Genomic DNA, 24,073 nt, shown 5'->3' with positions numbered 1-24,073 from the left:
GCACAATGTCTGGCACCCTGCAGGTGCTTGATGATTATCTATTCAATGACTATGCATCTGAACTTGGATGCTAAAGGCTCATGTGTTAAATCCCAGGAGTAATTTTATTTTTCTCTTTTGAATGCCTTTCGTTTGTTTCACCTGAAGATATCCTACATACTTATCAAGACTGAACCCGAATATCACCTTCCCTGGGAGGCCCTCCACAGGTCCCTGATGAAATAAATTACTCACTTCTCCATGCTCTGAAGCACTTTGTCTATTTACTCTCTTCATCTTCTCGTTTGGTAGACTCTGATCTCCTATTTATCTTTGGATTTCTAGTGCTCAGTCGACAGAAGAAAGAGTTCAATAATTGTTTGTCTGAGTTGGATGGAGAGGAAGCCTATGTTTAATTGTTCCTATGACTTCCAATTTCAGGTTGTATAAAGGAGAAGTCGATTTAAAACGTACTTGAAGGACAGTAAGTAAAAAGAGGCAATGTGCAATAATCGGGTAGCACAGGGGGTGAGGAGATAAACTAGGTTTGATTGGTGGTTCTGTAGTTTATGGGTGGATGTATAGAGACCAACCTTCCCCTTTCTCTGGCTCCCTCTGGTCTCTGCCTGGTGCCAGCAGAAAAGCCACTAGAAGTGGCAGCACATTCCATATAATTTAGCAAATTAGAAATCATGCTCTAACTTTAGAGACATCCATTGATGCTAGAATTCCAGGCACCATGGCAGACTCATGGAAGATATTTATACTTTTCAAAACACACTTGGAAGCCCCTGCATGGAACTGTCTTGCTGAGGCAAGTCCATGGGCCTTCCTTATGTAACTCATTAAAGGAAATATGTGGGTAACCAGAGCTGCAGTTGGAAGGCAGAGGGGTAAATAAGGACCAGCTTCAGAATCGAATTGGTTATCTTGAAAATCTGTCACTTCACCCTTGCAATACCTCATAACTTTGTGTTATTAGTAAATTTAATTATCATGCTTTTGATTCAACTTCTCAATCCAAAGATTGAGGTGTTTTTAAAAAGACTGGACTTTAATTTCCTAAGTTTTTTAGGAGATATTTAACCCTTTCCCTGTCAGCATTTCTGAGAAATTTTCATTTATCATATATGGCCTTAGACCATCATGGAATCTGCAGGCATTTTTTTCCCTCTTAACTCCTCATTTTATACCTGAATGCCCATTTTCCATTTATCAACTTTTTGAAACAATGGACAAAACTTAACTCAAGTATTGGTGGAGACAGTTTTCCCAAGGATCTCTGTCGGGAGCTCCATTTTTCACGGAAAGCCTCTTACACTCCTCCTTCACTGTGGGGCTGAAAAGAGAAAGTAAACATTATGGAGGAAAAAGGATTTAGTCTTGGAAATGTTTTGTTTCTCTCAGTACTTCTAGTTTGACCTTGGGAAAAAGGAGTATATGTTATTGTTTGCAGACATCAAGTAATCTGTGGGTTTTGAATTTTCTACCAGTTATCTATCCACGTGTGGAAGCAACATACGTGGGAAAGGAAAGAATAGGAGACTGATTAATTTTTTTAAAAAATAAAACTGATGAGACAGACAGCAAATGATATTCAATCTTATTAAAGAGACTAAGCACAGACCTTAAAAAAAGAAAAAAAATCCTTACATTCCTTGCATTGGGATTGTGTGATATGGTTCCACAATTCAGGGAGATTGGAAATTACAGAACATCTGCAATGAAATTGGTTTTCTGTGGAAAACTGATGAATCACTTACTGCCAATGACTAGAAGAAAAAGCACTTGTTTATGCCCTTATGTAATGAATTTTTATGAGGTGAAGTTTGCTGCTTATAAAAAATACACTTTAAGCTGCTGTAGATGTAAAATAATAGAATTCAGAATTCAGAGCAATGCATTACTGCAAAGACAGTCACTAGCAGAATATTATCTGCTTACAAAACACCAAAACAGGGCTATTACTTCTATAATGGAATTAAAAAAAATCTCATCTACCCAGTTGTATTCTAGAAGAAAAAGTATTTAAAGAGACATAGCTGAAATTGACAGCTCCAAAATTGCATGTATTTTCAAAGAAATGTTATTAATTCTCTTATTGTGCTCCTGAATTCCAACTGTTTTCCCCTCAAAGCAAGAATACCACAGAACATTTTAAATTAAAAATGGCACTCCTAAGACTCACCACAAAGACAAACTGGGGGTGCTGGCCTCTCTATGGTGTTACAGAAATGCATGTAGAAATCTTCTCACAATAATACCATTAGTTGCTCTGCTCGATGTTTGTTAAGGGGTTCATGATCAAACCCCAAACTCTCCTGCCTTCTTCAAACACTTACTGAGCACTTGTATTGTGCCGGTCACTGTTTTCGGCTGCAGTGTTACAAAACAATGAGCAAGATACAGTCTCTATCCTCACTGAGCTCACAGTCTATTTTGCCATTTAAGAAAGAGAGTCATCCAATTGAAACTAAGGAATATTCTGGTAGCTTTGAGAAGGGGCACTAAGAAATATTGCACACAATACTGGATGGGGGTCCTTACTCTCAAAGAATTTATTTGCCCTTTGTACTTGGTCTGGAGCTAAGCATTTTTAAAGCAAATGACCATACTTTTCATGAGTGGAAAACAATCGTGGTGTTTTATAATTTTTGCTGATTAAAAAGGCACTCTTAAAAATTGTTGGCAATTTGAGAGAACAGAGGCTGCCAGGAGAGGATGGCATTTCCTGAGTGCTTAGGGAATATGTTTACCAGGGAGCCGTCCCTGACACCTCACAGGACAGTAAAGTCTCTGGCTCCACTAATTCAGAACTGTGACTAGATGAAGGCTCAGCTGAAGTTCAAGCTTGCATTATGTCTTATTGGCAACCAAACCATAAAAATACCTCAGAAATGTCAGCATTTCTGTGTCCACATCTGGAAAGAATACAAACTCCTGGGTCAGAACCTGCGTCTTGACTCTTAGTTGAGGACATATGGTCATCTTACAGGCTTAGGTGAATTGATAATATAAAGTATTTATGTCAATTGTTTTGATCTGGTGTGCTAGTTCTAGATATTTTAAAGTAACTAAACTACATTCATTTACAAATACTGTGCATGCATTTGTAAGTACCATACAAATACTTTTGGAAAAGGGAGTGGGAACTCTACCTTTTTGTTGCCTACATATTTCTAAGTGCTTGAAAAAAATGTATATGCTATATGGAGTTAGAGATTTAATATGTAATTTATAAATGCATTAAATAATTCAGACTCTTTTAAGAGTTGTGGGTGATTGGCCATAAAAAGGGCAGACTATTTATTGTAATGCAAAAATAGCTACTCTAAGGTTTTTAGGATCTTGTATCTCCTAAATTCACATAGTTAAAGGACTAGTTTACTAGCTGTACAGATGTTTACCTTTGAATTGAACTGAAACAAAACTGGCCAGGAGATTTTAAAGAAATAAGTAACTTGTTTTGGTGTAATTAAGTATTGCATGCTCACTGTAGAAAACTGGGGAATACAGAAAAAGTATAAAGAAAAAAATCAAAATTGAATTATTTATTGTAAGTATATGTGCCTGTTTATCTCATAGTTGAGATCATATTGTACTTAATAACCTACTTCTTTCTTCATTTTAATATTATATTGTAAGCATGTTCTCATGTAATTAAACGTATGTATATTTTTGCATAAATTTTTTTCCATGGTATTTAAAACATTGTGTTAATTAAATAGCTCTACCATTTTATTTATTTCCCTTTTGTTGACCATTTGTGTTGTTTCACATCTTTATTATGAATAGTGCTATACTGAACATCATTTCAGTAAATCTATATCTAAAATCTTATCGTTTCCTTGAAATAGATTCTTAAGGTCAATGGATATAAATATGTCCACATGTCCACATCCATCTGATTTTAAAATCAGCTTTACTTCCATAGATTTATGTTTTATTGGTTCTGGGATTTCAGCATGAACCAAACCTGTTAATGAGAAGAAGTTACTTTACTGCTAATGAGAAGGAAAGAGAACTACCCATTCAATACTGTACTCCCTGGCCTCAGAAGTGACTTAGTTTAACCTCATTTGACTTGTTTTAATTGCCAGAATAACAACTCAAGACAGGATTCCATGAAGACCCTTGTATAAAATTGTATTTACTTTTTTTTTTTAATGACATTTTAAAAACCATACACTTTTTCTTGAAAACATCGAGAGAAAATAAGACCAGTTAAATATCGAGAGAAAATTACGACCTGGAAACATAAAGGCCTATTCTGTCTTGTTACATAATGTACATACTCTTTGAAGGAAAAAAAAAAAAAAACATATACGAGAAATACTTGCCAAATTACTTGTGGTGATGAGTACAAATGTACACTACACACTAATTTTGGCTGCAGGGAACCCTGGAACATCAGTCCTATAGACAATATGGCCTATTGGTTTGGCTAAAAAGTCTGTTTGGAATTGTTCTGTTGCTGAAAACATCTTTTCTTAATAGAGTAACACTTCACTTACTGAGCGCTGTTAGGAAAAACAGCTTCCAAAGGAATCAAGGTTTTGCCTTTGAGTGCCAACACATTTTGAAGGCTTCCTCAAATACAGCAATGTTAATGTCACTGCCTCCTTAACCAAATGATACAGATTGTAAAGTACTTTTATTGATGATCCGAGGTCATTTTTTTAAGCCACAATTACTATTCAGTTATTCTTCAGAGTCCGTGTGTCCCTACTTTAAATGTTACCAGATTAGGGTTTTTAAATTCTTTTTTTCTATTGATACCAGGTTTTCTATTATTTCTTGTTACTGTAAACATGCTTGCTTTTTACCAGTGTTCTCTATCTCTCGTCTGTTATTTTTCATCTGTTGGTGAAAGTTCATTAGAAATCTATTCAAAATAAAGCAGCCCCTAATGGGAACTCAAAGAACTACGCCATGGGTAGAGCTTTGGTGCATGAAATCTATGAAAATCGGTTTGAATTTCTCAAGGCTTTGCTGGCCTTGGCCATTTCAGATAGTGATGCCAGTAATGTACCACAAACCTAAAAGAAATCATAAGAATCGTGGCTTGTATCTACTGATTATTTGCTGTAGCCTTTGAACTGGTTTTCTTGCTCTCGTAACTCTTCACACATTATCATTGTGATCCTTTAAAAGAATGTAAGTTTGATGTCATTTCTCTGTTTAAAACCTTCCGGTGGTTTCCTCATCCTTAGAATAAATTCGGGTATCTTTTCACCCTGGCCGGCAAGGGCCGGCTCCGGATCCCCTTATCTCACTGCCTCATTTCCCACCTCTCTTGCTCGCTCTGATTTCTTGCTGTTCTTTGAACAGGTGATGGTCGCTCACCTGAGACCTTGGGCACTTGCCATTTTCTTATCCTGGCACCCCTTCTCTGCTTGGCTCTCTCCCTCTTTTCATTCAGATCTCTCCAAATTTCAGCTCCTCAGAGAGGCTTTCCAGGAGCATGTAATTCAATACAGCGTCCCTTGTCACTCTCCATTCCCTTAGCCTGTTTTATTTCCTTCAGAGTACTTCTCACATCTGAAATGATCTTACAACATGTGTTTATTGTCTATCACCCCTCCAAGAATGTAAACTCCATGAAAGCCAGGGGTTTTGTTTTATTCATGAACACATCTCTGAGTACAGAAGAAGAATGCCTGTAGGGGCTCAAGAGATAATTTTTGAAAGAATGATACGTTATTTAATTCCCATTACAGTCCTAACAGGTTGACACTACTGAATGCCCATTTCCTAGTGAGCAAATTGAAACTCAGAGAAGTTAAATAAACCTGTCCATACCCCATAGCCGCTAAGTACTGAAGGTGGGGGAGCTGGGAACAGGGGAGTGGGTCATGCCTTGTGTTCGCTTGGAGGGATGTATTTGAGATACGATCACTGAAGCCACTTGGATACACTAAACACACAAGTAGCAAACCTGACTTGAGAACAAGTTGCACGGGAGAGAAAAGAAAAGTGTTAGTGTGGAAGTTCTTATTTTCTCAAAGGGGGACACTCAGGGATGAACGTTAATGTAGCTAAATGCGACCCAGTTCTCGTGAACTTTGGGCCCTGAGGCCGCTGGGGGGTGGGAACAGAAGCACCAGGGTTCAGGTAAGTCTCCTGGCAGCCACAGGGCAGCAGGGACTAGATAGAGTCTGAGGCTGTCACAGCAGCTTGGCCAGCAGGCCTGCATCTCTGAGGGGAGGTGAAGCTCCCTGAGGCAGCACTAAGTGTACACCCACTGATGAGAAGGTGAATGCCAGCTGCCCTTAATGTGCTCTGTGCCAAATATCCTTAAAAGCAGGGAAAACAAAAGAAGAGAAACTATAAAGAAAAAAGACAGAGAGACGGGAGCGGTTGTGATACCCACTGGGGTAGCCACCGGCTCCTCCTTTGAGGATGGCCCTGTGGCCTCACTGTGGTAAGTCAGGTCCACAGGCTGCCTCAGCTCTCAGTTCCTTCAGGGTCCGCCCTGGGTGCAGAGCTGCCAGGCCTGAGGTCATGCCCTCCCCTGAGCGGCCACATCCAGTGTCTGAGAGGTGGAGGTCAAAGGCCTGACTACTCTGGCCCCGCCTAGGACATCCTGAAAGACAAAATGCTCCAGAGATCTCCTCAGGGTTGGCCGAGGCTGGCAGGCCTGGCTTACAGTTGTTTCCTCTGCTATTCCTGCTTCTTCACCATTTCCTTTCACAGGCGTGGATCCCTAATCACTATCTTGTATTGATACTTCTAACCCTTTTCGACATCTGTTTCTGCAGAACCCAACCTGTGATGTTAGGTTTGATCGCTGGCTAACAAGACGTCTCTTGGTACACTGGAACCCAGAAGCAGCCTCTGGCTATCCAATGATGAGCAGAACAGCCACAGTCTCTGACCTCATGGGGGGGTATCACTTAGTGGCGGTGGCAGATGTTAAATGAAAAAAGAAAAAAAAAATTGTACTAAGTGCCATTAGGGTCTGTAGAGAAGAAAACCCTATAATATTGACAACCGTTAGTTAGCGTAGGTGTATTGTGTTTTCATGTTAAAATTATGACAATGTGGGCACCTACTCAGAATTCGCTATCAAAGTAACACCATAACAAAATTGCTGGTAGAACAAAATCTTGTTAACTTTATTTCATCCTTTCAAATCTGCAGTCTCAGACGACCATTTACTTATAATGTCCTTATCGAAGTAGATCACTGGTAAAATAGACTCCGGGATATAGAAGGCAAAGGGAGATTCTAGTTGGGATCTACTGCTTTCCCCTTTCTGGCGGCCACCATTCTCCTGAGAACACCTGTGGTGAACTGCTTCCTGTCCTCCTTTAGGTGCATGGGGTGTTCGTGAGGGTATGTCACCCACATTTGAATGATCGGGAGCAGTACTTCTCCATCCTGGTTTAGGAATGTGCACATAATCTCGGGCTGACCAATAACTGTGAGCTCCTGGACTTTGCCAGAACTATTAGGCAAGAAGCTCTCAGGCCAGTGGGATCAGAAAGCTGGTAAAATGGAAGTCTTGAGCTTCTGGTGACCGTCATTTGGCCTGAGAACGAAGCTGACTGAATCCTTTAAAAGCTGGCTTCAGAGAAAAACTTAAAATTACAATTGACACATCAGATCTGAAAGTTTAAAACAACAGGTCTTACTATTGTCATTTTATGATGTTATGGTGTCATTTCTGAAAATAAATGCCCACTCATCTCAGAGTCACCACAATCTTTTATTTTTAGAGTCTAACCTCTTTCCAGGAAGTAGTAGAATGAAGGAGCATTCTTAGTGGTCATTTGATAAAAACTATCCATTATTCTTTTTTTTTTTTGCGGTACGCGGGCCTCTCACTGTTGTGGCCTCTTCCGTTGTGGAGCACAGGCTCCGGACACGCAGGCTCAGCGGCCACAGCTCACGGGCCCAGCCGCTCCACGGCACGTGGGATCCTCCCAGACCGGGGCACGAACCCGCGTTCCCTGCATCGGCAGGCAGACTCCCAACCACTGTGCCACCAGGGAAGCCCTATCCATTATTCTTGACATTAAAAATTAAATGCAATGATTAAAAAAAAAATATGTTACCATTTATATCATATGTTTAGAATCATGTGGTTTCCAGTGTGAGCAGAATTTAGTCGTGCCTGGAAAGGAACAGAGGGCAATGGCTGAGAAGCACATGTCCTCATAAGACATACCTAAATAGTATGCTTAGGATGATTCATGCTAAGGATTTAGACAAAATACAGTTCTCCTCAGAGGAAACAATTTTAGCTTCTAAAGGGCATTCACTTCTGTCATCTCGATTCCTGATTTCAGTGGTTGCAGGCTGTGGACCTCTGTGCCGCACTTAGGACAAGCAAAGGACGCATCAAATAAGAAGCTACTCTTCACACAGTAGTAACAGAAAACATGCTCGCAGCCTATGGTGTGAGGCATGGTGGGCCACTCCCCACACAGAGAACACTGTCTGCCGCTGGTGGCCAGCGTGCTGTCACTGCTTGGAGCTCTGGTCAGAGGGATACACCATGAAGAGAGCTTGGCTTTCAACTTCTGGATACTGACAAGTGGTAAGAGGAAAATCAGAAACTCGGCAAAGCTGTGCCAGAGGAGTTCTCTATTCATATACTCAAAGCCTACTTCTCGGACATTTTGGGGCCTAGAAAACACAGAACGGATGCCCAGCAGACGCTCGGTCAAAGTTGCGAACTTGCCCCTTTGGAGGAAAATCAAGAAATTAATCAACCTGCCCAGCTTCAAAAGTCCAACCACGAGATTCATGCACTGCTTGGCTTTCCTGAAGGATGCTACGTGACGGTTTCGAAACAAATCGTAGCATCGTTCTTCTAACCACTTCCCACCGATTGTACAGACGGCATACCACAGCTTTTGATTTTTGCTCAGTGGCTGGTATCTCAGGTTTGGGGAAAAATCGTTCTTGTACTGAATATTCAAAACTGACTGTCCCACGGTGGCATTTTTAGAGTAGATGGTGAATCTCCATAAGAAAAGCCACAAGAATGCTTTCACCTCTGGTTCAAAGCGGGCTAACAGCCCTGGCTTAAATCCATGAAAGCACTGAGTAAACTGGGACCAAACGAGTTGCTCCAGGGCCTTGTTTAGTTCAAGTGCATCCAACTGGCTTATTCTTAGCACTCTGTCTGTCCGCTTCATATTCTCATCTCTGGAAGCCATGCCTTCTCTAAAGGTCTCTAGGAAAAAGTACAATTAGAAACCATCATCAAACAGTTGCAATCTTGTACTATCTTCTCGACTTACACTTGGAAAACTGTGACACACAAATGACACAGGACACAGAGGAGATGGGCTTTCAGTAGCATCAAAGCAGCACAGTAAACAGTCACTTCTTACTTGGAACTTCTTCCTCTTTCTTCTCTCTCTCTCCTTCCTCTCTTCTTTCCTTTCTTCTCCTATCTTTTCTTTCCATTCTTTTTTCTGGCCCTCCTAATCAAAGGAATAACAAGTTTTAGCACGTTGCATCTTTTTTCCACAAACTTTCCCCTAGGTAGTCCTCCTGGGTGAGATATTTTAAAGGGAGATGATAAAATCCTGAGGCTAACAGCGATGAGGCTGAATAATAACATGACCTATTAAATACATGAACTTAATAAATATGATGAACTATGTGGAACGTTGCAATGGATGGTAAGTCAAGACCTCAGTTTAATTTCCAGCACTTCTACTGACTCTGAAGGAATATTTTCAACAAGTCATTTAATGTGTCTCAAGAACATTTTACATTTGTAAAGGAAGTTAGGAGAAAACAAAATTAACCAGTAAGTATTTATTATTCTAGCACACACTCATAGAAAATAAATAGTAGCACAAAGCAACATGAATGCAGCAATGTCATTATTAAGGTGCACATACAGTTTTCTAAGAAAAAGAAACTATGATGTAAAAATAGACACTGAGATCATTTCATAAAAACACTAAGGAAACAAATAGGTGCTATAGGGATAAAAATCTTTTAAAATGAAATAGAAACAAGCTGATTAATGGTTAGCTGGGTATGACTGACTCATTCAAAATGCATTTATTAAATGCCTATTTTGTGCAAATCAATGAGATTAAACCACCCAGCAGCTACTGTTGTTAAGGAGTTTAGAGATTCTACATTTTACTTTAGGTATTTTACATTTTATTAATGAACTGGAAAATCCAATATATGACAAGAAATCTCTTTAAATTTAGTTTCTAAAACAGGCCCTCAACACACAGAGCTGGATCATGATCTCTGGGCCGTCAAAAGGCCTTTGCAAGGCCCGAGGCACTAAGGGAACACTGAGCTACAGATGGAGGCAGGGATCCCCGTGAAGTTCACTCTCACCAACTGTGCAGCAATTGTGACCTTGGTCAAGTCATTTCACCATGCCTCTGCTTTGGTTTCTTCACTTACAAAACTAAGGACCGGAGACAAAATGACCTCTAAAGTTCTTTCAAATTCTATTATAATTTTTTACAAAATTATACAAAAACAAACAAAAATAACTACTAAATAATAGGTGGTTTAGTGCTGTTTTCTTCTCAAACCAGATCCATGACAGGAATGCTTCTCACTGATAAATAGGGTGGGTGATCTCAACTTTTTCCCCCTTCCTGCAGCTCCCTCAAGACTTGACTTGGCAGCCTATAAGCTACAACAGTGCGGATTTTGGCTGCAAGTTCTGTGCAATCCTTGCCTCACACTAGCCAGGAGCTACAGGAAAGAAAGAAGGGGATTAGGACAGAGTGCCCTTTCTTCTCTGTTTTTCTAATCCATTCACGACTCTATCCCCTCCCAGCCTTTTCCTCATTCTGGCTGCTCTCAGCTCCCCGCTGGATGACATCTAATTGGTCTATCTTACCTTTTGCGTCCTTCAGTGCATTTCCCACACCGCAATCCTTCTAAAACACAAGCCTCCCTAAACCTACCCCCAGGCTGCTTTCCTTCCTAATGCTTCAACCTCTAGTCACAAAGTGGCCCCCTCTCTTGTTCGCTAGTGGACATTTGCTGTCTGTTCCCATCACCTGGAACAGTCTGTTCCCATTCTTTAACTGAAAAACTCACATGAGACTAAGTTTTTAAGTACTAGCTTAGGGACCACTTCTTTCTGACCCTCCAAATATGAGTTACCTGCCTCTCTAGCTGTTCCTTTAGCACCCTGTCCTTCCTCTTTCTTGGCCTTTATGTATTTACTGTTCGTAAACTACTTTTTTTTTTTTTTTTTCCTGTACGTGGGTCTCTCACTGTTGTGGCCTCTCCCGTTGTGGAGCACAGGCTCCGGATGCACAGGCTCAGTGGCCATTGGCTCACGGGCCCAGCCGCTCCGTGGCATGTGGGATCTTCCCGGACCGGGGCATGAACCTGTGTCCCCTGCATCGGCAGGCGGACTCTCAACCACTGCACCACCAGGGAAGCCCCGTAAACTACTTTTGAACTATTTCCTCCACTAGAGGATAAGCCCTGTTGCGAAGATTCAGTCTTGTCACAGCTGAATCTTAGCAACTAGCGCAGTGCCTGATACACAGACCGCCTCCTGCAAATACTAGATGAGTGGAGTAGTGAACACAAAAGTCTAGGGTGGGTGAAGGGTAGAAAATACAAATTCCCATCCAAAAACCTTTAAAACTATTTCAAGTTACCATATCCAGACTGTTGATTACTACTTCTTTCAACATGTTTCTTGTGCATCTGCTGTTTCCCAATGAATGTGTCAAAGCCAGTGATAAAATGGGAGAACAGACAGTCTCAACCCTTGCAGAGATTATAATCTAGTGAGTGGGAGGAGGGGGAAAGGAAGAGTGTGCTGCACAAAATAACACTCAGGCAATTACAATAAGGTGTGATAGGTGATGTGCAAGGGGAACTTCAGAACATTTTGCTTGCAGCTAGACCTCAGAAGGCCCAAGAAGGCTTTGGGGGGAGGCAAGATCTCTGCAGCTACCTGAAGGATCAGCAGTGTCAGGCAGATACAAGAAGGTAAGAAAACCATTCCAACAGAGGGAACGCTAGATGCCAAGGACAGGAGGGGTCAGGACAAAAGATCAGGCTGGAAAGGAAAGCAAAAGACGGAAGCTAAAGGCTCTAAAAGCCGGGTTGAGAAGGCTGCATTTTATCAAGAAGGTAATGAGGGAGCCACTGAATGGCTGTAAGCAAAGAACTAATCATTGCATTTTAGACAGCTTGTTCTGGCCACATGGAGAATGGATCAGAGGCTGAAAGACTGGAGGCAGAGAGACCAATTAAGATGACTGTTAACATGATTTAGTGAGAAACTAATGATGGTCTAAATTAGAAAGGTATCAATGGGGATGGAGAAAAGCAGGTACCTTTGAAAGCTTGGAGGTGGAAGAATGGACACGACTTAGTGAGAAGTAAGCCAAGAATAACTGACTTGAGTAATGAAGTGGATGGTAGTCCAATTCTCTGAAATAGGAAACACATGCAGAGATATAGATTTGAAGGGAAAGATAATAAATCTGTGTAGTTTTAGAGATCTGAGGCTCCTGTGAGACAGCTAAGTGGAAAAGCTCAGTAGGCAGTTATGGGGATATGACAGAGAAAATCTGGGTGGAGATTTTGAGTGTGAGCCCCCTCTCATGGGACCGATCTATTTTAAATTTACTTGATCTATTTAAATGCTACGATCAGGAAGGCAGTGGTCTAAAGATAGGTAGATCTTGTCCATTTACAGCACATTCGACTTTCTTTGTAACAACATCATCTTATTCTCATGGTTTCCTACTCCAGCTACTGTGGCATTTCATGGGTTACGTTCACTGCTAACGCAAACCTTTGGCCTTTCAATCTTTCTCTGCTGGGGTCTTCGCATCACACTCCTGTAGTCTCTCTCTGTGCTTCTAGTCTAGCGCTCTTCAAACCTCGGCCCTCATCATGCGGAGGCCTTGTTAGATTGCGTCCCTCAGTTCCAGATTTTCTGATTCAGTAGGCCTGGAGTGGGAGCCAAGAATTTGCATTTCTAGCAAGTTCCCAGGTGATGTTGCAAATTACTGGGCTAGTCCATTTCCAAGCTGAATTCATAATTTTGTGGTCATATCTATCACCCATACAGCTCAATGCTGCATGCTGGTCTTCCCACTCATTTCTGCTTGGTTTTCATTCCTAGATCTACAGAGGTTCTTACAAATCTTCACTGATTCAGGCTTTCTCTTTCTGCTATTAAGTAGTCCTTGTGAGACTGAGACCATTCACAGATTCCACAATTTCTATGAACATCAATACATCCTAGCCCTGCCAGATGCCTGGGATGCAAAGATAAAGTCTTGTCCTGGCTCTCACTTTAAAGACTCCCACCAAGGTCTGCACAAGGGAAGCAGGCAAGGTGATGGACAAGTCAGGCATTAGCGAAGGTAGATGGTATTGCAAGGTTCTCAAAGACACTCCATAAATCTTAAAACTATCTCAACAGAAAAGAATCCCAAAATTTATGTAAAAAATCATCAGTGATTATTTTTCTCACTTTCTTCTGCAGTTTACAAATCTTCTCTAATTAACATAACATTTATGTAATTAAGAAAAGAAAAAACTAAAACACTATTTGAAAAACCTCATAAGCAAACCAAACTCTATAAAGTTACTTATTCTTATTTACCAAATCATGTCTTTTTTACCTCATTATAGCCCCTGGGATAAAGTACAAACTTCTTAGACCTAACCTAACTCAATTCTGTCTCCATCTCTGTAACCATATAACCCGTTATTCACCAAAGAACCTTTAATTGCAGACTATCCTTCGGTCCTGCCTTTGTACCTTTTCTCATGTACCTAAAACACTTACCTTCCCCAGCAACTCCTCCTACCGCCCTCAACCATCTGCCCTTCACATTCCAACCCAGTTACAACATTTTCCACGAAACCTTCATAATTACCTCCAACTCCCACTGTCAGCATTTTTAACTCTGACAACAATTGTCCGTGTCACATGCTTGAGCCCTCAACTCTTTGTACTGTGATTTCAGTAGTGTGAATACATCTTCTCTCCCTAACTTGACCATAAACTAGTTAAGGGAAAGTGCCTCATACTTGCTTCTCAAAGTGCTTGCCACCCACAAAGTGACTTTGATACCTAACTCAGTTTTCCTCATGCAAAATTCTATAAATCCTTCAGGATAGGTGGGAATACGGTATATGCAACTCTTCTACTGTAACAGTATCAACAACTCGGCGTCTTCCCCAGGTTTCGTGTTCTGTGGTCAGCAAGATAGGGGAAATTCTCTTATTTGTAAAAGTACTCCTGAAAAAGCTCCGATCATACTGGACATCGATATCAAGTCCAACACTACAAGTCCCCTCCCCTCACCCCTTCCCTGCCCCCAACTTAAACTGGATGGATTGCTATTCTTCTCAGTTGAGGGTCAGATGAGAAGGATGGCTTGTGTTAGAGCACCAGTTGTGCCAATTTATGTATCTTCAGATATTAGAGTCACAATCAGTTCTTAGTAATCTTATAGAATTTACCACAAAGACAGGCACACAGTAGTTGCTTAGTAAAGATTTGCTGATCCCATATGCAGTGGAATGAGTAGTTTGGTAGTGAATCTGTACTGACTGAACATTGCTGAGAGCAGATGAACTGGAGGTTGAGGGGACCTATCTCTTCTCAGGTCCCTTACTTGTATGTAGGGAGAAACTGCTCAGAGAGAGTGGCTTCTCAGAGGAATCATCTATTTCAACTCCCTCATTTCTGGAGGAATCATACTGACGGACATTTAGTAAAGACAGGAATTTTTAATGGCTGCCAGAAAAGAAGACTTAACACACTCTCTAACCAATCCAGTATTTAACAATCCTTATTATCAAAAAAATTCTTTCTTATCCCTTCTGTTACAGTTTAACATTTTTTTTTTCTTTCCTTTTCTTCGCCCCAGGCCTGGCCTCGGGGCAGATTAAGAACAGCTGGGCTCGATCTCCTCCCTACAGAAGACTCTTTACTAGAGCAGAAGACTATTATTAACTACTCTTTGGCCTTTGCTCTTCCAGATAAATAATTTGTTTCTCTGTTTTTTTTGTTTTAGATTTTAGTTTCCAACATTTTAGTCATTTTTGTGACTTCTTTTAATTGTAAACATAGATCAGACACTGTCCATTATGCACCATAGTTTGTTAAAGTAGAATAGCCTTCCTATTGCTCTATATTCTTGTCTGGCAACTGTGACAGGGTAGAAAGACCAGATTTAAAATCAGATGGACTTGGACTCAAGTTCCAGCTTGGTCATTTAGTTGCTATGTAATCTTAAAAAAGTCATTAGCATCAGATTCTTCTAGAAGTTGGAAATGAACCACTACCTGACAATGCTGGTGAGATTAAAGCAGATAATGTTATGAAAGTGGTTTGGAAACGGGAAAGCAGTATTGTTATTGTACTATTGCTACTTTGGTTAGGGATGAGCATAAGAAGAAAAAGACTCGGTGGATTTTACCAAATCTCATCTGAAAAGACTGAAATCTTCATTATTACTCATCTAATACCTCAGTCGACCTGTGGTAAAAGAATGTTTTTTTCCCCAGGAAGTACTGACTACACCATTAAAACATAATTGGGGCAGCTACACAGTGAACGTGATGGCACCTTGATGTGGGCATGTGTGGGGGCCGTACGGGAAGGGGAGAGACATGGTCCAGTGGAACTCATCACACCCTTCACTTGCATCTTATCTGAGAGGAGATGTTGGGGTGGGAATCCCGAGAGAATGGGGGTGGGTGCCAGCATGACCTGCTCTCTGGGCTGTTTTACCTGCATCCACGTGGCTGTGCCTGTTGATCCGGAAGCAGAGAAACCTCCAGAATGCACACCGATAGCACCTGACTCTACGGTGCTTCGCTGAACAGGGCCTGATACAGGCAGTCCAAGACGGGCGTCCAACCTTGGTTCCTCACCAACACACCCCATTCAGTTCCTCCCCCCCTGCCCCCCGCTGCCTTCTGGCAGGTCAGTTATTCTAGAATACTGGCTTTAGAGAAGGGCAGTGCTCAAGAGCAGAAGAAACTGATGAAATCGAAATAACTAGAAGTTCCATTCATCTGATTATAGAACTTCTTCCTTCCACTGTCATACAATAATATTTGCCCATAATGGGTATAGAGCACAGAAAAATGCCACAAGTGCCTTAAAATCACATAAAGTTATTCTCAGTCTAATGTAAGAAGTTGGTGTTTCAGTGAATTCGAATTCTCTGACAAATGGCTACTCAATTTAACCAATATTTATGGAGTGCCGACAAAATGCTGGGCATTTTCCTAGGTACCAGAGATTCGGTCCAAATAGTTAAGTCTCAGTTAACTTCTTTTTAGTCAAGCATTTCTAAAGAAATAGGATGCTATGGTAATCAAGACTAGCCATTGATCTCTGAAGCAAAGAATGGATCTCAAAATAGGAAAACACTATAAAGGGTCACAAAACTCCCCGGGGCAGAAAAGAGAAAAATTGCATATAATGTTGTGCAACATCCAGAAATATGCAAGCACTGACACTGGCCATGGTCTATCTGGGAAACACAGGGATGGGTTCCAACAGGAGCTGCCTCCTTCGTTATTTAATTCCCATCAATGTCTTTGCACTTGTTAGGAAATAAAGAAAAAAGTCGCCTGCTGTGACCAGAGCTTAAGGGCTTGGCAGGAGAGACTGGCTGAAGAGTCAACACCCTGCAAAAAGACCCTGTTTTAAGGAAATTGCATTGATTTTGTAGCCATGAGTAATCACTGAAGAGAAGAGACATAACAGGATATAAATTTTAAAAGATTAATCTGATGGTGGAGTTCAAGAAGTTGAAGAAAAGGAAAACTGCAATTCTGGAAGACCAGTTACAGGACTTCTTTTTTTTTTTTTTTTTTTTTTTCCTTTTTGTGCGGTACACAGGCCTCTCACTGTTGTGGCCCCTCCCGTTGCGGAGCGCAGGCTCAGCGGCCCAGCGGCCATGGCTCATGGGCCCAGCCACTCCACGGCATGTGGGATCTTCCCGGACCGGGGCACAAACCCGTATTCCCTGCATCGGCAGGCGGACTCTCAACCACTGCGCCACCAAGGAAGCCCCAGTTACAGGACTTCTGCAACCTTTCAAGGGCCTTAACTAAGGTGCTTATTAATAACTTTCTGAACAAGTCATAGTAATTTAACTTGCTTCACTGACAACTATGAAAATAAAAAAGATTACAGTGTCCTCACATTTTTGAATCAAAAATCCCCAACTCTTCTGGTAAACCAATGCTTTCCTGACTGTTACATTGATCGCTAACCACACCCAACTATTGGTCAGTCTACTTCTACCTTCAAGAGTTTAAGTATTAAAAATCCCATATTATTGGTTCTTGTAGGTTAGCATCTAATTTCACAAAAGTAGGCTCAAACTTGAATAGTTAAAAAAAATACAAGCTAATCTTTTTTCAAAAAAGTTGGGATTGTTTTGAATTGAAACAAATACCATCAGATTTAATTCAAATTGATTTTTCCAGAAGGCCAAAATCAGGTGATGCTTTTTCCTACTCTGCCGTGAAATCTCATTCTTTTAATACACAATCCGATCAACCTCTTCCTCCCCACTCCCCATTTCCCAAACTATACTAAGTTAAGATTCTAAAAAGTTAACCCAGGGGGAAACATGTACGGCCATGCAAAGAGACTTATACAATAATTAATTAGAAGCATAATTGGCACTAAATAAATTAGTGTTTAGTGAAGGATGCTATGTTAAGGATATGTGAAAAAGAGGCTTAAGGCAAAAATCAAGACCAGATAAAAAGTATAGCACCTATGAGGGTTAGTGTCATTAACTTGTCACATAAATATGTTTAAGACAAAATGATCTAGCACTAAAAACTATTAAAAAGGTCTCCTGCTGGTATTTTATCACTAGACAGGTCACACTGCTTTTCTTTCACAGAGAAAAAAACAACTGAAAATTCGTTTACTAAGAGCAGCGATATATAACCTTATCCCTTAAATAACTCAGGCTTTCTTTTTAAGCTTTTCATTCCCCAAATAAAACTCTGTCATCTATATTGCATTCCAAAACCAAAACAAATGACTGTATCTCACTAAAGAGGGAAGCAGCATTTTTCAGGATGTATTCCAGAGCTTTTATTGAGTATAGTACAAATTATGAATGAATATATTTTATTTAAAAATATGCTATTGACAGAAATCTATCAATAATAATGTGGGTATTGTCAAGGGTCTGTCAATATTAATGTAATTATGATTAAGGGGATAACATGGATTTTTACCTATAATACCAAGTAACATCTCCTACATTACTGCTATCAATATACACATTATTATTGACCTGTTCCGAGATGCTCAGTACTAGATGTATTACCATTAGGCATGTTTGTCAATGCATACTGCCGACAAAAATTTTACACTTAAATTTACAGTCCTGTAAACTTTGTCAGCAGAAACATGTGATTCCCACGTAATCGCTAAGGTTTCAAACCCATCCATATGCACCCCCGCTCCCTGCCAGACTATCCTTTTCTAGATCCACAATAATCAACTAATTTTTAGTATAACAATGTTGCTACCACACTATCCTAAAGGTTCTAGTAATCAAAATGGAAGAGACCATTTTTGCCTTTTAGGTTTTAAAAAAAAAAATTTAATCAGCATTTCATATTAGGAGGTTATATGAAAAAAGTTCTATAACCCGAGATCTTAAGCTTTGAACCTATACCCTACTATTTTATTTCCTTTGTGTAGTCAGATAGATTTACTGTCCATTGTATTGAAATCAATACTAATAAATGGGACATGCATCAAAGAGAGATTTAACAGGACACTGATTCCCAGAACACATTTCAAACATGAGCAAAAGAGAAAAAGCTATGGCTGGGACCCATTAGAACACAGTGACCTCTGGCACTGTGAACAGGCCTAGAAATCAACAACTGTAAGTTCAAATCCCACTTCTGCCACAGGCTTGCTAAGTGACTTGTCACTGCTCTTTTGTTCCTCTCTTTCATCAAATATGAACTAAGTCTCCATAGTTTACAGATATCTGATGATACAAATCCCAATTGTTCTCATTTGGATACAGACAAGACATGCAGAATTTGAAAATTCCCTTATGGACACTAGATCTCTGAATTACTCTTAACTTAAATGCAATCCTCATCAATTTCCAAATAGAATTTTTCTTTTTGGGGGTGCTAGTGGGTACGCAACAAAATGTCTTTAAAATATATCTGGAAGGATAAAGTTCCAAATAGTATACATTTCTCAAAAAGACGAACAATGATAAGTAACTTGCCCTATTAAGAGGGGAAATACTCTTTTTATTTGGAGACAGTTGGGAATTCAACTCAAAGACTACAGTCTTCAAGACTATAATTAGTCGTACACAATTGAGCACCTTACCTATTTCACTTATGGTTATTTACTCAAGTATCTACAAGTAACACAAAATACTTTTTTTTAAACCTGAGAACAGAATTGCCCATTACTTCGGCCTCACTTCACAAATACATTTTTAGGAAGACAGCACGGCACTCATCATCTTTTCTTTCAGAAAGTTGATACTTCTGAGTCTTTGAGAAAGAAAGCACATTGTGGAAATAAAGAGCAGATGTCTGAGTGAACGTGGGTGAGGGGAGTTAAACTGCTTCTGATTAGTTCTGTATTCTAGCCCAGGTTTACCAACAGGCTGTGTGACTCTGGGCAAGTCATTTTACCACATTGTGCTCTTTAGCAGTTAAAAAAAAAAAAAAAAAAAAGCACTGTAAAAAGTCTACCTCTCTAGAATCCTTATAGGATTTTAGGAAACCTTGGAAGAGGAAGAGAAAAAAATAAAAGAACAGTCATTTCCAACTGCAGAAATGGTTCATGTCGAACATGAGTTTGGAAAAGGCTAGAGAAAGCGGAGAAATCAGAACGGTGGTACCCATGAGACAGACTCAATACTCGTGGAAAAAAGTAGCGAAGCCTGATGGGAGAGAAACCCAACCAATCTGTGAGTTTACAACTGCAGTAAACCTGTACCACTTACTTTCTGGTTATGAAGTGCTAATAAGCAACGACCACAGCTAAGTGTCCTTTGCAAAATTAAATATTAAATCATTTAATCCTTACAATATTATGAAAGAGGTTCTTTCAGTATTTGTGTTTTAAATCAAGGAAACTGAGGCACAGCGAGATGAGCTGGCTTGTATGAAAATCACACAGGCAGAAGTGGTGGGGCCATGCTCTGTACCATCATCCTCTATGGACAAGGTGATGATGGACCTAAAAGATGAACATAAACACTTCAGTATGGCACTGCAGGACATGCAGATGGGGCTATTTTAAGTGGCTAAGTACTAAGAGATGAAGATTGCAGGCATGAACTACAGCAAAAATTGCAATCCAAGGATGAACAAACAGCAACTACATGAAACTTACAGAGCAAATAGATCTTTAAGTACTCTATAAATCTGGAAAAAAACCTGAGGATATAATTGCCTAAGAAGAGAATTCTAACTGACTTTAAGATTATTGGAACACAGGTTTAATTGCACATTTTATGGCACTTGAGAGAATGTGAGAAGAGCCATGAAGGAACAGAGGTATTAGCAATGGAAAAGGAGGAAGTACCATGGGATACATACTATGTATGAGGCACTAGACATTTTCTTTACAGTTCTTTACCTCATTTAATCCTCATAACACAGTAAATATTAAGCCCATTTTAAGAAGTAAAAAATTAAGAGAAGACTGACAACCTGTTTAAGGTCAAGCTGGTGCTTAGTAAATCTCTGGTAAACACTAGAGAAATGGTGGAACACACAAAAGGAAGTTAGTAGTATGAGTATTTGGTAAGCCTGGATCAAATTCAATCCCACAGAGCTCAAAACAGAATTTTTCCCTCATGACCTTTCTGAACACCAGCCTGCCAGTCAAGCTCTCAGGACCGTAGACAGGAAGAAATTCAAGGAATCTGGTAAAGCTGCCCGAGTTGCCTGGGATGCACCTCATCTACTTTCCCTGTCTTTCCGTGTGGTCAGAGAACCATTCAAAGAGACTCAATATCAAATCTGAACCAAAGGAATACGGGGGTGAAAAAAGGAGGTGCAAACATTCATTTAACTATTATGAACATACACCATACACAAGGTAGAGGCAATGCCAACTCACCTGCCTGACACTGTAAAGGAATGGGTATACATAATCAAACAGAATTACTCCAGAGCTCTTGGTTTTCATGTTTTTATAATAAGAAGAAAGAAAAGAAAACTGGGATGAAATTTTATCTCACCTTATTGACAGGCAGGTAAGAAGGAAGAGTTCTGGAAAATAAAATGAAACAAGATAAAAAGCAATGTAGAAAAGGGCATTTTGATTCCAAGGTGGGAAAAGGTTGGGAAGTTAACAGCCCACAATGGGAAGTACAGAGGGTGCTAGACATCCTCTTCCCTGCTTCCACGTCCACATCCAGAAATCACAGCGATGGCACTTGCAGTGCCAGGATTACAGATGCGGGGCAAGTGCGGGCAGTTTGGGGCTTTCCTCCTGAGGTTTCTTCCACCTTCCAAAGGAACTGAGGAGGAACACGGAATGTTTAGAAACTGCTGTCATTTCACAGTGAAGAGAAAAAAGGGAAAGTCCAATTTGCTTCTAGGTTGTCCAACCCAGATAATCAAGGGAGGGAAAAAAAAAAAAAAAGAGGCAGTGATTCAGAGCAGAACTTTCGTCCAGAAATAAAGATTGTGCATACTGCATACCTTTTCCTGTGCTAGAGGAACCGGAGCATGGTGGAGTGCAAGAGGCAAAGAAACTTAAAATATACTTGATGCTGTGAGGAAAACGTGGGGCCAGGCCTTGGAAATTTACTAGTAACGTGAGGTTAGGTAACACTGCTAACATCTTTATGGTTCAGCTACCAAAAATGGAAAATGGAAAACATCTGCCTTCCCTATTGCAAAGACTACTATGAGCTTCAAATATAAGCAAAAATTTTATGGCTAAAATTTTAAAAAGTAGGGGGAAAAGAGAAAAGGAAGTACGACTCTGATCAAAAAGAAAGAAACTTAAAATTTGTATCTATTAAATAAGGTTGAATATAGACACGTTTGTGGCTTTTGGTAATGAATTAACTGTGAACATATACACTTTATTGTTTAAAAAACTGTAATAATCAAAGGAATGCACCTTGAATACAAATGAAAAATTAACCAAAGAAACAAAATTTTAATGCTAGAAGGAAACAGATCATCTAGTCTAAAATATGAATTTAATCTTCCTAACGGGATCCCAGTTTTTCAAGCAGAACAGAAAAAATAGCTGTTCTTGTAAAATACTGCTGAGGGTCTGCTTGTTTCATCTCTCCTCTGCATGGCTCCAGGAGGACTTTCTACAGAAGTCCTCCTATGGAACAGTTTTAAAATCAGATTGAGGTGCTACTCCTAATTTCTAAAAATGAGGAGAATAAGGCTAAGAGGTAGACCTGGTCAGGAGTTGAACTCAATTCTCTTGATTTAGTCTAGCATGTTCTCTACTATGTCCTGTTACTTCTATTTTCTTTCCTTTTTTTTTTTCCTAAGGAAAAAAATAAGGGGTTCTCCTTTTAACTTGTAAATAATTCCTAATTCCACTCTCTCTTTTCTTCCAAATCTCTTTATGGCCCAAAACCATTCAACTCTAATCTTTCTGGATACAAGTAATGGATAATATGGGCAAGATCAGGAAGAAGATAAAGTGAAAAAGAAAAAGGAAGCGTCAGCCATCCCAAGATTATTCTGTTCAGGCTTAACTAAAGGTAACTCATCATGGGAAGGTATTTAGACGACAAACTGTGGTGTGGATGGAACCTCAGCCTCCCTGTAATTGCTTGAAACTGTCCAGGTATATAGTGTTCCAGGGACATCATAGAATACAGACGTGTTGTGAACGGTCAACAACTTGGTCTGATTCTGTGAACAGCCCTTTCACTAAATGTAGTATTTTTGGAAAATGGGACCTAAAGAAATAAGTAAACAAACAATGAGTTTTAATTAAAGGCCTCAGAAGAACAATGATTTTTACATTCTATCTCTTACCAGAAATCAATGTTAAACATAACACGCTCATCGCAAGCAATTTTCTAAGAAAATTCTCAATAACTTTTTCTCCCCAAGAAAATTAAAACTGCTTTTGAGTTCATAGTCTTTCAGAAATGTTGGAAACTTAAGCATACTCAACTTTTTTGGTACCAAACATAACATTTTACATGAACCATCAGATATTAAAGTTTTGACCCTGAATAATTCTTAAGCCGTTCGTAACAGTTAAATCTCACCACCGCCAAGTGCGGGGAAAAGATTTCCAAGTGCGTGTCTAGAAAGTCACTTCGCAGAATGCAAAGGAGCTCAAGTCTAGCTGTGTTTCTTTTTTTCTTTTTAATGGTGCGATCCTAAGACTATTTTTAGGAGTTTACGTTTGTCTCACTGCCTGTCCCCAAATCAGATTGTGACTGCCTCTTCCAGGAAGACAATACAACAGGGAAACAAGTAAAAGGCGACAATTACAAGGTCGTGAAACTCCACGCCCTCCCAGCTGTAAGCAAGACCTCAGGTCCGCACTCCGGCTCTCTCGGGCGACACTGACCTTAGGAGTCTGCGAAACGCCCCGCTCCAAGTAACTGTTCCTGAAACATTCTTTGGGAAGCTTGGCTTTTCCTAGCAGAACCTGGGCTCTCCAAGCTTCCGGAACTCGCGGGTTTACGTAGTGACGCAGCACCCGGAAGTGCCTGAAAAAAAGGGGAAACTAAACCAACGAGAACCACGCTTTAGCGCGCCGCGGAACAGCGAATGTCCATGTGCCGAAGGCCGAAGGGCCGAAGAGCCGAAGAGCCGAAGAGCCGAAGGGCCGAAGAGGACATCCGCGCGCGGTGATTGGTCGGCTGGCAGTGGAGGAAATCCGTATCTTATTGGCAGGAGAGTGGCGAACGCGGGGGGGCCGCGCGTGGAGAGGCCTCGGTGTCAGGGGTCGCTGGGAAGCAGGGGCTCTCGAAAGCAAGGCTTTCCCTGCCCTCGGGCGCCGGCAGCTGGCCTCCGGACAAGCGCCGCCGAGTGGCGGCGGGGCGCCTCCGCGTCTCGGGGGCTCTTCGCTTGCCCCGGGTGGAGGGCCTACCGCGGGATAGCTCCATTGGGA

The 24,073-nt window shown here is 40.6% G+C and overlaps 1 protein-coding gene across 6 annotated transcripts in view; it reads right to left on the bottom strand.

The window, feature by feature from the left end:
* PEX2 (peroxisomal biogenesis factor 2) overlaps positions 1 to 23,659 on the bottom strand; it is a 62,255-nt gene extending 38,596 nt beyond the window's left edge. The window contains exons 1-3 of one of the 6 annotated variants that reach the window (XR_003437317.1): positions 23,528 to 23,659; positions 9,234 to 9,419; positions 1,227 to 1,318 (exon numbers count right to left, since the gene is read on the bottom strand). Coding sequence is in view for 4 of the 6 variants with exons in the window: in XM_027127876.1 (XP_026983677.1) it covers positions 8,232 to 9,166; positions 9,327 to 9,402 (1,011 nt within the window). In the remaining 2 variants the exon portion in view is untranslated. Of the gene's footprint in view, positions 1 to 1,226; positions 1,319 to 7,983; positions 11,197 to 12,751; positions 12,910 to 23,527 lie in introns of those variants that run through there. The other 5 variants (XR_003437316.1, XM_027127878.1, XM_027127879.1 and 2 more) reach the window with 5 other exon arrangements.
* Positions 23,660 to 24,073: the final 414 nt, after the last annotated feature.

This window comes from Aethalodelphis obliquidens, unplaced genomic scaffold, assembly GCF_003676395.1.
Source record: "Aethalodelphis obliquidens isolate GAN/ISIS:26980383/991018 unplaced genomic scaffold, ASM367639v1 scaffold33, whole genome shotgun sequence".
Taxonomy (NCBI): domain Eukaryota; kingdom Metazoa; phylum Chordata; class Mammalia; order Artiodactyla; family Delphinidae; genus Aethalodelphis; species Aethalodelphis obliquidens.
This window is presented reverse-complemented; position numbering and strand designations above follow the sequence as displayed.